Source organism: Lycium barbarum, chromosome 1 (genome assembly GCF_019175385.1).
Source record: "Lycium barbarum isolate Lr01 chromosome 1, ASM1917538v2, whole genome shotgun sequence".
Lineage (NCBI taxonomy): Eukaryota > Viridiplantae > Streptophyta > Magnoliopsida > Solanales > Solanaceae > Lycium > Lycium barbarum.
In genome coordinates, this window is record NC_083337.1 from 171,796,646 (window position 1) to 171,812,753 (window position 16,108).

General features: G+C 39.0%; 1 protein-coding gene across 1 annotated transcript; it reads right to left on the reverse strand.

The window, feature by feature from the left end:
- Nucleotides 1-1,507: 1,507 nt before the first annotated feature.
- Nucleotides 1,508-6,555, reverse strand: LOC132618265 (uncharacterized). The gene is made up of 8 exons (XM_060333333.1): nucleotides 6,237-6,555; nucleotides 6,086-6,189; nucleotides 5,597-6,009; nucleotides 5,482-5,512; nucleotides 5,288-5,437; nucleotides 4,911-5,195; nucleotides 4,710-4,832; nucleotides 1,508-1,687 (listed from the first exon to the last, which is right to left on the reverse strand). The coding sequence occupies exons 1-8, from the start codon at nucleotides 6,553-6,555 to the stop codon at nucleotides 1,508-1,510; spliced, it is 1,605 nt and encodes a 534-aa protein (XP_060189316.1).
- Between the last annotated feature and the right edge of the window lie 9,553 nt (nucleotides 6,556-16,108).

Here is a 16,108-nt window from a genome sequence, read left to right on the forward strand (position 1 = left end):
TGTGTTATGGTGTTATGCTGTGTTACAGAGTTATGCTGTGTTACGAAGATATGCTGTGTTACAGAGTTATGCTGTGTTACAGAGTTATATTATATTCTGGAGTATGCTGTGTTATGGCGCCAGAGAAGGGGTGGCAACCATGTTCACCGAGTTCCATAATGGGGCCGAAAATGATATATGATATTAATGTGCATGATTTATGTTTCGAAAGCAAGTATTTGGTATTCTGATTATTGTACTCATTTTCTGTACTTCTTATTTCAGTTATGATCCTTTTACTGTATTTCACGTTTTACATGCTCAGTACATATTCCGTACTGACCCCCTTTCTTCGGGGGGCTGCGTTTCATGCCCGCAGGTACAGATACGCGTTTTGGTGAACCGCCAGCTTAAGACTTCCCTTCTGCTATCTTGGAGAGTTCCGTTGTTCCGGAGCCCAGACTTTGGTATAGATCTTTTTTGATCTAAATATATGCATATGTTGTTTAAGGGTACGACGGGGCCCTGTCCCGTCATATTTCACTGTTGAAACTCTTAGGGTCTGTGGACATATGTGTGGGTTGTGTATGGGTTCTGTTCAGCTGTGTCTATACGATGTGCTGTGGTATGATGTTCGTCTATAATGGCAGCCTTGTTGGCTTGCATATGATATTGATATGTGATGGCAGCCTTGTCGGCTTGCTTTTATATGTATAATTATGTGACAAATCTGAGACCATGGTTTGGTCGTTATGAATTCCATATGGTGTTTGTTGTGGACTGAACATGTAGCTAACGGGAGTGTATATGAGTACCCATCTTGGGTACTAGTCACGGCCTACGAGGTTGGGTCGTGACAAAAACTCACTAGAAGGCTGCTCATGTTTGTTTGAGTGGCTGCCTAGAAATGGAAAGTAGTAGATTCTGAGTGTTGTGTGTGAGTGAACTGCCCATCCCTATTTATAATGACTTGTGAGTCAAAGCCGTTTAGTGACCACCATTAATAAGTAGCTAATACCCCCCCCCCCCCCCCCCCCCCAACTACCTCATAAATATTTGACCACATAAATTTTCTAAACTATCTGGTCAAATGCTTGACCACAATTTAATACAATTCAACATATTCACACTTATAGAAACTACCATTCAACAAACATTAGTTAACTTCCAAAACTGGAAAGCAACTGCCAAAACTGGACAGAAACATCAACTACCAAGAAACTCTGGAGAATAAACCATTACATTCAAAAGATGATACCAATAGTTTTGTACAAAAATGATGCTTAACAATGCAGCACTTCCACCTGAAATTCATATTCACATTCACATGTCAACAGTCGACATGTCAAATGTGACAGTGAATTCACAAAAAAACAATTGTTCTCCACATCCATCATCCACAAATGCTAAGTTAAACTAAGATAAACTAAGTTGTCCATCAACCATCATTACACATTTGTCCAAAAAGGTACCCAATTCTTATAGTTTGGTACATAACATCCATCACAAAAAGTAGCAACACATCTTGTTAGACATCAGATTCTGGTACAACAGCTTCTTTCCCTTTTGATCCAATCTTCTTTCTCTTTCTTCTTGCTTGAGCTTCAAGCTGCCTGGGTGTAAGTGTTGCATTGCCTCCCCAAGTTGTTTTAGTTGGTGAATAAGCCAAGTCTTTGGGCATTGACCCTTCATCTGCACCTTCAGTAAACTGAATTCTTCTTGTACCAGTTGGTGGCCTCACTTATAGCTTTCTTGCCTTCAATCTTGTATGTGACTCAGAGACAGTTAAGGGCCTGAGCATTGGATCTTCCTCATGACCAATATCTGGATCATAGGCTTGTGATTGTTATGTGGAGGCTTGAGAGGAGGCTTGTGTAACAGCCCAGGCCACCACTTGTAGAAATTGTCCGCTTTGGAGCCTTCGCCCCTCACGGTTTTAAAACGCATCTACAAGGGAGACGTATCCAAGCACTTATAAAGCACTCTTCGTTCTCCTTCCCAACCGATGTGGGATTCGCCTAAACCGATGTGGGATTCGCCTAAACCGATGTGGGATTCTCCTAAGGAAAGCCTTACACTCACCCCCCCCCCTTGGGACTCAGCGTCCTCGCTGAGTTTGCCCCACCACCAGCCCGGCACCGGCTCTGATACCAACTGTAACAGCCCAGGCCACCGCTTGTAGAAATTTTTCGCTTTGGAGCCTTCGCCCCTCATGATTTTAAAACGCGTCTACAAGGGAGAGGTATCCGAGCACTTATAAAGTACTCTTCATTCTCCTCCCCAACCGATGTGGGATTCGCCTAAACCGATGTGGGATTCGCCTAAGGCAAGCTTTACACTAATGTTACACGCCGTATCTTAGAACTAAGGTTAGACTCATGTCATTAGATCTTTAGTGGAAAAACTGAAGGTTTGAACGTTTTGCGAAAATGGTTGATAGGCCTACTTCGGGCAGCCATAACTCCTTGATTAGTTAAGAATGAAAGTTTTAGTACGTAGAAATACCTTTCTAACGATATAAGGACTAGGCCAATCAGAGATCGGAGCAAGGAGATATGATCGTCTCAATATGGCTAATAGTAAGGCACTTAAAATTCTATAGAATCGGCTAAGTTTTCAATACGTCCGCCTTCCAGTCAAATTTCGTGAAAATCAGTTGGGACTTTGAGAAAACTTAAAACATAAAAGTTGTAGCCCTTTGAAATAGATTTCCAACGGTATATTGTGGAGCCCAAACAGAGTTGTGTACAATAAGCGATGTCCATTTTACCGAACACTGTGCAGAACCGACACAAGTCCGTTGAGAGGGCGCGTGCGCTGGCCCCGCGTTGCGCTCCGATCGCACAAAAACCCCCTCTCTGAATATTGTCCTGCAGACGGTCGTGCGCTAAATGTGTGTCGCGGGCCCATCGCATAACAGGTCCCGTTTCGGGTAAAAATCAGGATTTTGCATTTTAAGTTATATTTAAGCTTGGGGTTTATTTCCCTAACACCCCTAGTCACGAAAAATCACCCTAAAGTCAGAGGGAACAAGTTCCAAGCCTCAAGAACCCTCTAAGGTAAGTTTTATCATGATTCTAGATTGAATTCAAGTCCCTAATCTCTTTCTAACTTGAGTAAACCCTTCTAATCGATAGAGTTGTGAGTGAAACATTATTGTTGGGCGTGGAAACCCTAGAACTCTAATTCAAAAGGATTGAACGTCAAAAAGGTAATGCTTCTACACTCTAATCATTCATAATAGTGAATTGATGAGTTTTTGGGAGAATAGTAAATGGGTTTAGTAAAGAGAATTACACGAACTATAGTAGGGTTTTGGATTGTTGACTTGAGATTGTTATAATCATATGGGTGATGGAGAATGATGTTAATTACACCCAATTGAGATTGTAGAATCACCTAGAAGTAATAGAATGGGAATTGGGTGAAGAAATCACCATTAATGGAGATTATGGAGCTTTATGCCCACTAAGTATTTGATAAAATACTTAGATGACTAAAATCATGGATATTATTGCTAATATAGAATCCCTTTGACTTGTATATATATAGATCAAAGTTGAAAGGGTTGACGAACATTGTATTACGCTCAAAGGCTGGAATTAAGGTATGTGAGGCTAACTATCTACGTTAGGGAATGTTTATAATTCTCCCTACGCCTCATTCTTCATACTTGTCAGTAATTTGACTCAGAATACAGTTTAGCCCTAGTTTTATGATATGTTGTAGAACTGTTATCTTCTAGGGTTGCAGTTACAGAATTCATTCATGGTTATCAATTTGAATATCATGAACTCAGCACGTAATCTTTATAGACTTATGTATTGTTACCACATGAGTCTCAGTCTAAAAATTCAGTATGCTCAGAAACAGTCAGTGTTTTCAATTCAGTCCAGCAAGTCTATTTCAGTTCAGCATTGTTCATTATTGTTATGGTCTCAATCTTTATTAATTAACCATAATTAAACATATGTGATTTTGCCCAAGGGCACAACACAGTCTTGTGTATACGTATACATGGCCAAGGCCATTGGCTGACGCACTACTTGGCCGAGGCCATAGCGTGCATTTATTATTGTGCTGAGGCCCCACATATACAAACACAGATAATACAGATGATTCAGATACAGAGCAGGGAGTATTCATATCTCTACTTTTTTGCTATTACAGTTACAGTTATCAGTTTCAGTATTTTATTGCTTCAGTTTCTTTACATACCAGTACAATTCAAATGTGCCGATGTCCCTTTTTATTGCTTGGGGGCCTATATCTCGCGATGCAGGCAACGATATATAGGTTGACGACTCAGCTATTTAGGAGTGCACGTATCAGCTACTGGTGAGCCCCAAGTTCCTTCGGGGTATTATCAGCTATCCAGTTATTTCAGTTCATAGACACCTCTACTATTTAGTATTCTTAGAGGCTTCATAGACACAGTTCAGACAGTCAGATATTTGTTATGTTAGTCTTGTTGACAGTTATACTCAGTTATTCAGTTGTTTTGGTTTAGCCATGTTGGCTACTTTCAGATATTTTCAGATTGTCTAAGTATTTCCGTATTATGATATTTCAGTCAGACTTTTAGTTAATCAGCATGTGTTAGTTTTATTTTATAAGTCAGTTATGTTTTGGTATCACATGTTGATTCAGCCAGCCAGTTGGTTCGCTCGGTCACATGCAGTTAGGCACCGGGTGTCGTGTTACGTCCAGGCCCAGGTTCGGGGCGTGACAGCTTGTGTCATTGGTTCAGTTGCAGCATCATGGTTGAAGAATTCTTCGAACCAGTCATCAAAGTCTTGTGGTGGTTGTGTGGAGGATGATGCAATGTTTGATGCACCCTTTTCACCAACTTTCTGTTGTTATCAAAGGATAAATAGGTAAGAATTTGTCAAGAATAAATTCTGAATAGAGAAATTAAAAGACTGTTTTACCTTGAAACAACCTCTAGTATTGTGGTTCACATCACCACAGTTGCTGCATGTCATAACAATACCTCTCCTTGATAGACTCCACTCCCCCTTCCTTTTCCTTGCTTCATCAGCTACTCTATTGACTTTAGGCCTGCCCACAGTCTTGGCAATGTCAGGTGGATCTATGGCTTGAGCTTCAGTAATTTTCCAGAATTTTTGTCCTCTAACAAGTTGCAACTTATTCTTGTAAGTCAAGGAATATGCCTCCTTGCTGTAGAACCAGTGTACATCATCCTCAGCTTCACCCTTCAAAACCAATAAATACCACTAAGTAGTTAACTTGATACAACTTCAAAACCAAAAAGCCCTATACACCTTGAAATCGACTAATTTGATACCTTGTCATACAACACAGCTTTGATAGCATGGGGGCAAGGGATTCCTGATAGTTGGCAAACTCTACATGTGTATATTTTCTGAAAAAGATCAACAATATGCCTATCATCACCTTCAGATATTTCATAGCCAAATTCACCATTGAACTCAACCTTGCAATAATGAGCAATTGCATGTAGTCATTATACAACTTTACAGCTTGTGGACTAAAGTCATCCCTCCATTTCCTGTTAAAAACAGTCAAATAATAGATTAAGGTAAACAGAAAATCAAACAGAAATGAAGTTTTAACTGAACAGTGAGGAATTCACTTGATCTCATCTTCATTTTTAACTAACAAATTCATAACCTTTATCCTAATTTCCTCCAGCATCTTGATGATTGGCATGCTTCTAGCTTGAAGAACCCATGAATTAAACGACTCAGTGAAATTATTGTCAACCATCATATTTTTACACCGAGTGTCTAAATATGCTCTGCACCAAGCTTGAGGAGAAAAGTGTAAAAGATCCTTGGTAGCAGAATGATTATCCTCCTTTGATAATTCACCCAACTTTCTTAGTTGGTTTTTGAACTCTTCTTCATAAGTGCTCCAAACACACCACCACATCAACTTCTTCATTTGTCCATTTCTCCACTTTTTCTGCCAATTGGCCTCAATGTGTCTCACACAAAACCTATGGTGAGATTCAGGAAATGTATTCTTCACAGCATCAATCAATCCCTATCACAGCATAAATAAGTTAATACTAATCAAAAAATTAAAAACTGCACAGTAAAGAAAATATTGAAATTGTTACCTTTTGCATATCTGAGATGAAAGTCACCCCTAGTCCATTTTTTAGTTCCAAAGAAAGCTGCAAACACTGAAAAAGCCAAGTCCAAGTCATGGAAGTGTCTTTGTCTACCACAACCCAAGCAAGTGGATAAAATTGGCCACTAACATCTGACCCTTATATCTACCCTTCAGAAATGTGCCATCAACACCAATCAATGGTCTCAGCCCACTTTTCCAACCCAACTTTAATGCATTGAAGCATATGTACATCCTCAGAAATTTTCTTTTACCTTCTTCAGGAGCACCTCTTGATATATTAATCACAACATCAGTGCCAGGGTTAGATTGTCTAAGTTCTTGCCCATAAGCCTCAAGTTTATTGTAATCATCAAGAAAACTGCCCTCTAACTTCAAAAGGGCCAACCCCTTGGCCCTTTTAAGCTTAGCCTGTGACACATTTAATTCAAAAAGATTCTCCAATTCCCCTTTCATATCTTTCACCTTGAACTTAGGATTGTATTGAAACTTTCTCTTAAACAACTGAGCCAAAGAATTTTGATCAGCCCTAGGATTCTATGGAAAATGTTTTTGTGTGATGAGTAATATTTTGGGCAAAGACTTTTAGTTCAGATGCATCAACAGCAAAGAAGTTAATAGCCTTGAATTCTTTAGAGAATAAGCAATGTAGATTCCTTATACCATCATCATCAACAACCAAGTAATATCTCCCCGAGGGGCCAATCACTAGAAGTTGTTTTACAACACTAAACTCACAATGTTTTGTAAATTCTTCACACACAGATTTATAAGTAATCATACAAGCTTCACAACCAGGCAAAGTGTGAATCAGCTTTTTATTATAGACTATGCCATGTGAAAAGACCCAATTACACCCATAGTGGAAGACTACACTTTCTCAATCATCTTCACGGACATCACATGAAAACAATAGAAAAGACACAAATGTGGGACCACATCAGTAAATACAGCCATAAACAAATATCTATCCCAACTATCAAAACATCATCAACTTTCAAGGGCCACAACAACAAAAAAAACTCACCTTTACTGACCAAATATGTGTTCTTTAGTATATAAAGGTACATAAACAACTATAAAGATGAATACTTTACTTGATTCTAGTATAGAATATACATCATCAACTTTAAAGGACCACAACAACAACAAAAAAAAACTCACCTTTACTGACCAAATATGTGTTCTTTAGTATATAAAGGTATGTAAACAACTATAAAGAAGAATACTTTAATTGATTCTAGCATAGAATATAAACCCTAACCTAACCCACACACAAACAGTTCAAAAAAAAAAAACCTTAACTAGCATAAAAAAGAGAAATAGATGTATAAAAACTTATATCTTAACTAATACCACTGGAAACAGCAACAAAACCCCTTCTTCGATTAGAAAAATCTGAAACGGCGACAAAACCCTAGTAAGAGGTGAAGAAGAGAGAGAGGGAAATGAGGAGGAAAAGAAAGAGGCGGATGGGTTATATTTGGTGGGGGGGGGGGTCGGGTTATTTTGGGGCGGGTCGTGGGTTTGGGTGGCCAAAAAGAGGGATCCGACTTTTAGTGGGTTCTGTTAGTGTAAGGGCATGTATAGCCCATATTGTAACGTTAGGGGCATAGGCGGACTGACCTTTAAACGACGGGCAAATCCGTGTAATTTTGCATAGTACGCGGGCATATATGAACCTTTTTCGAAAGAAAAAAATAAAAGTAGGTTTCACGCACGAATTTTATGCGTGAAAGGACCAAATTGTAAAGTTAAAACTTTGGTCCTTTCACACACAGATTCTGTGCGTGAAAGAGGTTACCTTTTTTTTTCTTTTTTCTTTTTTTAAGCGATCAAAATCTCATTTTTTTCATACTTTGGGCAAAGATTAGTCATGTTTCAAAACCCCGAAATATCAATATTTTATATAGAACTTAGTATATTTTTTTGCATACAATAACGTCGACTCATTACATCAAGTATACCTAAACGTTTGGATCGTCGTTTTAGGGGTTGTAAAGTGCCCCGAAGTAAGTTTTGTTTGTTTGAAAACTTGTCATCTTTAGATCTAAGTGTCATATTTTATAGGGTTTTGATTTAAGTGTTTTATTATTTAGTCAAGTCGAATGTACAAATAAAAATATTATATTCAAAAATAATTCATCCAATACTAGAGGTTCAAAATAATTCAAAAATAATTCATTGCATTAAGTAATACATCATTTTTTACAATAACAAAATATTCAATATAAAACTTCAAGACGAGAGGCTCTTTTACTCTGAGATGTTCTGCCACCATGAGACGTACTTGCACGCACCACCATGGTCTTGTTGCCCACAGGAGATGCCAAAAAATGAGAGGCCAAATGCTTTGCCTATACATATAAGGTATATACATTGAAAATTATCCAAATAGAGGGAGACAAATTTGCATTTTTATGATTGCTAATAGAAACAAATGTTGAATTATGTTTACAATGGGACGAAAAAAATTGATATATTCCCATGTTAAATGTTAAATTTGAGTAGCTCCAAACCCTTAACGTGTAACACCTCGCAAACTTAAACTAGGTGTGAATGTGTAAAAATCTAGTATTAAGATGATATTATATCTATATGAATCCATTCTTGATGAATTCGGGTGGAGGATGGTCGTTTTGAAGTCAAACCAACTAGTGAAGTTCTTAAGGGCTCATAAATTCGCCTAAGTTTTGGTAGGTCCGTATTCGCCTAAGGGAAAAACTTCCTTCATGAAAGTTGTATATCTTTGAAATATCTTTCCAACGGCAGGTCGCTCAGCCCAAACAAAGCTACATACAAAGAGTTATGCCCGTTTTACTGAAGCCTGTCTTCGCTGGAAATTTTACCTGTGCTACGGTGAGACGTTACGGACCGTAACACGTGTTACCGGCCGTAACATGAACCGTAACGTCTCAAAAATTTCCAGAAATTCTCTGGAAATTTCCACCAAGGGACGGTCCAAAGGACGGTCCGTCCTTCAGAGACGTCCTTTGGCCCGTTTTCATCAGAAAAATATAAATAAGACCCTTGTTTTGTTTATTTCTCCACTTCCTAAACAACCCTAAGGACGAAAATCATTCCCCCAAGTCTTAAAATCAAAGGTAAGGGCATCCTTAACATTACTAAATCATTCTAACATCAAACCCATGATTCTTAACATGATTTGTGTGATCAAAACCTAGGGTTTGCAACATAATTCTTCCAAAAGTGATTCAAGCTAGGGTTTGGGTGTTCTTCATTAGAAAAGTGAATTGTTAAACCTTGTTTAACAAATTAAGGTATGTCTCTTTTGAAAATTTTATTTTGGAATGCATGACTTCTTTTCTTGAAAGTTCTTTATTGAATAAAAAGGGTGAACTTCTCATACACAACCCTAATGTATGTCTCTCTTTTAAAAAAAAACTTATTTTGAATGAAAGTCACTTTTGAAACCATTGTTGGAAGTATAAATTTTATTCAAGATTCTCTAATGAATGAAAGTAAAAGTAATCTTTTCATGTTTCTTGGACTCTAATTCATGTCTAAATGGCGGTTAATGTGTGTGAGGAGACAAACCCACATTAACCCTAGATTGTAACAAACACTATATATATATATATATATATATATATATATATATATATATATATATATATATATATAAGATATTATGAATGTTTTCAACTATGAGAGATGCTTAATAATGATGGTTAAGAGTTGTTGATGACATTCTCATTGATGAATTGGGACATGAAAATCTTTTGTAAAGAAGTTATACGTTTTCAAAATTTTGATTGGAATGACTTATTCTTTCGATATGGCATAATGTACTTTACTGTTATTGATGGTGTGACTACTTTGAGACAAATTGTGAATCGGCTTCTATGCCATGGACTTTGTTGTTGTGTTTGCCTTGCTATTCGGGGGGAAGAGTAGCCACTATGGATCCTAGTGTATTAATTACCTTGCCATTCGGGAGGAAGAGTGGCCACTTCCGGGTTCGCTACCTGGGGTGTATTAATTGCCTTGCTATTCGGGAGGAAGAGTAGCCACCGTGAATCCATATTCCGGTGAATTGCGCAGTGTGCCTTGCTATTCGGGAGGAAGAGTAGCCACCGTGAATCCATATTCCGGTGTATTACGCAATGTTGTTGATATTGAGTTGGGCCTATATGGGCGATTATGATATCCATCTTTATTATGGAACTGATATTTATGTCTGATCGATTTAAAGCATAATTGAAACCGGGATTTTGGAATGGCTTTATAAACTGTTCAACAAACGATATTAAGAATCATAAAGTGGAATGACAATTTTTATATTATCTTTTCAGAACTGATTTCTTTATGTATTATTATATTTTATTTTTATATTACTTATTGTCCCTGAGGCACTCACTGAGTACAAAGTACTCAGGCATACCATTGTTGTTTTTTATGGTATGTTAGGTAACAGAGGAGAGCAGGTTCTTGATACTTCATGTGCTTAGGAAGGACTTGCTGTTGCTGCTGATTTGGTGAGCCCACACGTTCATTCGTGGGACACCCTATTATTTTGTTCATTTATTATTAGTTTTGGGCTGCGTCCCGATGAGTCAAACTATTACCTCTTTATCCTAGAAGCTCCATAGTATACATTCTTATGGGTAGTTGTTGAGTTTTGTTAACGCTTGGGCGTTGTCACGTTTTGATTAACTTCTATGATATTAAAGACTTCCACTGATTTAGTTCATGTATTCATGATTTGTTACATTTAAATGATAAACTGTTGGAGGCGAATGTTGAAGCTGGCGGGTTCAAGTATTATTGTTGTGTTTAGGTTCTTCCGATGTTATTCATGACGTCGGATTCCGGTCACGTCTAGGGTGGGTTTTGAGGCGTGACAATCTTGGTATCATAGCCTAGGTTTAAATACGTCCTAGGATTATTGTCGGTGTCTGTGGAGCTGTGTCTAGTGGAGTTTTCCTTGTGCAGCCTGATCACCTGCATGACCGAGAAACTCCCAGGACATTTATAGGTGTTTCCTATTCTTCTTGATTCTAGATTGTGCTGTAGAGCTTAAAGTCCTTTTTAGGATCGTTTTAATTCGCTCGTTAATTCGTGCCTTGCAGAAATGACTCTGACGCGATCCAAAAATGGTAAACGAGGACGTCCCGCGAAAGTTAACAGAAATCTTGGGGGCGCGAATGCTGGTAATGAAAATGATGCTGGAAATCAAGCACCGCCCCCAGCACCGCCTGCTCCTGCTGTTCCTGTTGCGGGTGTGCCTGAGATTGGTACTATGCAAACGGCTATCCAAATGTTGACTGCTTGGTTGCGGCTCAACAACAGCGTGGAGGTGTGAGACCTCATGGTGGAGGCAGATTTAAGCAGTTCCTAGACTTAAAGCCACCAGAGTTCTTTGGGTCACGAGAGGTGGACGACCCCTAACACTTTGTAGATGAGACCTTTAAGGCATTGAGGGCAATGGATGCCCAGGATTCAGAAGTTGTAAGGCTTGCTTCGTATCAGTTGAAGGATGTTGCTCACGTATGGTTTGAGATGTGGGAATCTGAGAGAGGTGACGCTGCTTTAGCTCCGACATGGGCTGAATTTGAAGAGGCATTCATGGAAAGGTTCTTGTCCGATGAGGAAAGAATTGCTATGGCTACGAAGTTTGAAAATCTAGAGCAGGGTGACAAGTCAGTTCGTGAGTATAGTTTGGAGTTCACTCGACTGTCAAAGTATGCTTTATACATGATTCTGACTGAAAAGAATAAGTTGACTCGTTTTATGAAGGGCTTTGTACCACATATCAAGTCTGCATGTGCTGTTGTTGCTATGTCTCCTAGTTGCACTTTCTCATCTCTGGTTGGGTTTGCTGAACAATAAGAAAGTTGGAAAAATGAAGAGAGGGTGGATCGAGATCAGCACAAAAAGTCTCGATCAGCGGGTGGTTTCAGTGGTAGTAATTATAGGGGAGGGCAGAGTAAAGGGTATTCTGCACCTGCTCAGTCTGGCGCTTATTCCCATGCTAATGTGTTTTCTGGTAGGCAAATAATAATAATAATAATAATAATAATAATAATAATAATAATAATAATAATAATAATAATAATAATGGTAAGTTTTCACAGGGAAGTAGTCGTCCGCCAGTGTGGGAGGATCGTATCTGGCATCACTGTGGTGTTAGGGGGAATCTTAAGAGGGATTGTAGAAAGTGGCTACGTGAGATTGCTGCTATGAATAACCAGAAGATTGATTTGCCTGCTTCTGCATCTGCTAAAAATCCGCCTGCTGGTAATGCTATCAATAATTATCAGAATGCTCGTAATAATGGCAAAGGAAAGGAAGTTGCTAATACTTCTGGTGGAGGGATAGCTCGGCTTTATGGGCTGACTCGTAGGGAGGCAGCCGAGGCTTCTGACGCTGTGGTTACAGGTATCCTTACCATCTGTTCTCATGATGTTTACTCATTGATTGATCCAGGTTCAAATTTATCCTATGTGACTCCTTATTTTGCTCTTGATATGGGTATGAAACCCGAACCTTTGTTGGAACCCTTTGCTGTTGATACGCCTTCGGGTGTTCCTGTTATTGCTTCTAGAGTGTATAGAAATTGTGTTGTTGTGATTAAAGGCCGTGGGACCGTGGCTGATTTGTATGAACTTGAGATGGTGGATTTTGATGTAATTATGGGGATGGACTGGTTGTCTGCGTGTTATGCTAATGTGGATTGACGCCATAAGTTAGTTCGTTTCGCCTTTCCTGATGAGCCTGTTATTGTGTGGAAGGTGAAATTGCTAAGCCAAATGGTAGATATGTTTCCTATCTTAAGGCTCATAAGATGATTACTAAGGGGTGTATTTACCATTTGGTTGTTGTTAATGATACAAAAGCCGTAGTACCCGAATTTGCATCTGTTCCCATAGTCAAGGATTATCCCAAAGTATTTCCTGAAGATCTTCCCGGTATTCCTCCTGATAGAGTTATTGATTTTGGGATTGATGTTATCCCCGACACCCAGCCTATTTCTATTCCACCTTATCGTATGGCTCCAGCGAAACTAAGGGAATTGAAGGATCAATTGAAGGACTTATTGGATAAGGGTTTCATCCGACCAAGTTCCTCACCTTGGGGTGCTCCAGTCTTGTTTGTTAGGAAGAAGGATGGTTCCCTGAGAATGTGTGTTGACTACCGTCAGCTTAATAAAGTGACCATTAAGAATAAGTATCCCTTGCCTAGAATAGATGATTTGTTTGACCAACTTCAGGGTGCTAAGTTCTTTTCAAAGATTGACCTGAGGTCTGGGTATCATCAGTTGAAGATAAAGGGGGAGATAATGTAACACCCCATATCTTGGAACTAAGGTTAAACTCATATCATTAGAGTTTTAGTGAAAAAAAACTGAAGGTTTGAACGTTTTGTGAAAATGGTTGATAGGCCTACTTCGGGCAGCCGTAACTCCTTGATTAGTTGGGAAATTGGGAAAGTACCCTTAATGAAAGTTGTAGTACGTAGAAATACCTTTCTAACGATATAAGGACTAGGCCAATCAGAGGTCGGAGCAAGGAGATATGATCGTCTAAATATGGCTAATAGTAAGGCACCTAAAATTCTATAGAATCGGCTAAGTTTTCGATATGTCTGCCTTCAAGTCAAATTTCATAAAAATCCGTTGGGAATATGAGGAAACTTAAAACATGAAAGTTGTATCCCTTTGAAATATCTTTCCAACGGTATATTGTGGAGCCCAAAAAGAGATGTGTACAAGAAGTTATGGCCATTTTACCGAACACTGTGCGGAACCGACACCCGTCGCTTCTCGAAGCGCGTGAGAGCGCGGGCCGATCGCGCACGTTTGAGTATTGAGCTGTAGAATATCGCGCGATGGCCCCGCATCGCGGACCCATCGCGTAATAGGTCGGGTTCGGGTCAAAAAGTCGGGATTTCGCGTTTTAAGTTATATTTAAGCTTGGGGTTTATTTCCCTAACACCCCTAGTCACGAAAAATCACCCTAAAGTCATAGGGAACAAGTTCCAAGCCTCAAGAACCCTCCAAGGTAAGTTTTATCATGATTCTAGATTGAATTCAAGTCTCTAATCTCTTTCTAACTTGAGTAAACCCTTCTAATCAATAGAGTTGTGAGTGGAACATTATTGTTGGGCGTGGAAACCCTAGAACTCGTATTCAAGAGGATTGAACATCAAAAAGGTAATGCTTCTACACTCTAATCATTCATAATAGTGAATTGATGAGTTCTTGGGAGAATAGTAAATGGGTTTAGTAAAGAGAATTACACGAACTATAGTAGGATTTTGGATTATTGACTTGAGATTGTTATAATGATATGGGTGATGGAGAATGGTGTTAATTACACCTAATTGAGATTCTAGAATCACCTAGAAGTAATACAATGGGAATTAGGTGAAGAAACACCATTAATGGAGATTGTGGAGCTTTATGCCTAATAAGTGTTTGATGAAATGCTTAGGTGACCAAAGCATGAATATTATTGTTAATATAGAATCCCTTTGACTTGTATATATATAGATCAAAGTTGAAAGGGTTGACGAACATTGTATTACGCTCAAAGGCTGGAATTAAGGTATGTGAGGCTAACTATCTACGTTAGGGAATGTTCATGATTCTCCCTACGCCTCATTCTTCATACTTGTCAGTAATTTGACTCAGAATACAGTTTAGCCGTAGTTTCATGATATGTTGTAGAACTGTTATCTTCTAGGGTTGCAGTTACAGAATTCGTTCATGGTTGTCACTTTGAATATCATGAACTCAGCACGTAATCTTTATAGACTTATGTATTGTTACCACATGAGTCTCAGTCTAGAAATTCAGTATGCTCAGAAACAGTCAGTGTTTTCAATTCAGTCCAGCATGTCTATTTCAATTCAGCATTGTTCATTGTTGTTATGGTCTCAGTCCTTATTAATTAACCATAATTATACATATGTGATTTTTCCCGAGGGCACAGCACAGTCTTGTGTATACGTATACATGGCCGAGGCCATTGACTGACGCACTACTAGGCCGAGGCCATAGAGTGCATTTATTATTGGGCCGAGGCCCCACATATACAAACACAGATAATACAGATGATTCAGATACATATCAGAGAGTATTCATAGCTCTACTTCCTTGCTATTACAGTTACAGTTATCAGTTTCAGTTTCAGTATTTTATTGCTTCAGTTGCTTTACATACCAGTACAATTCAAATGTGTTGATGCCCCTTTTTATTGCTTGGGGGCCTGCATTTCGCGATGCAGGCAACGATATACAGGTCGACGACTCAGCTATTTAGGAGTGCACGTATCAACTACTGGTGAGTCCCAAATTCCTTCGGGGCGTTGCCAGCTATCTAATTATTTCAGTTTATAGACAACTCTATTATTCAGTATTCTTAGAGGCTTCATAGACATAGTTCAGACAGTCAGATATTTATTATGTTAGCCTTGGTGGCAGTTGTTCAGTCGTTTTGGTTTATCCATGTTGGCTACTTTTAGATATATTTCATATTGTCTATGTATCTTCGCATTATGATTTCAGTCATACCTTTAGTATATCAGCATGTGTTTAGTTGTTTCCACATTCAGTTATGTTTTGATATCACATGTTGATTCAGTCAGCCAGTTGGTTCGCACGGTCACATGCAGTCAGGCACAGGGTGTCGTGTTACGTCCAGGCCCAGGTTCGAGGCGTGACAAGGATATCCCGAAAAATGCCTTCCGTACGCGTTATGGGCACTTTGAGTTTCTAGTAATGTCTTTAGGGTTGACTAATGCGCCTGCTGCATTCATGGATTTAATGAATCGTGTGTTTAAGCCGTATCTAGACCGCTTCATTATTGTGTTTATTGATGACATTTTGGTGTACTCTAAGGATCGTGAGGATCATGCTAATCATTTGAGGATAACTTTGACAACACTTGAGGAGAACGAGCTGTATGCGAAATTCTCTAAGTGTGAATTCTGGCTTGATTCTGTGGCTTTCTTGGGCCATGTGGTGATCGGGGACGGCATTAAAG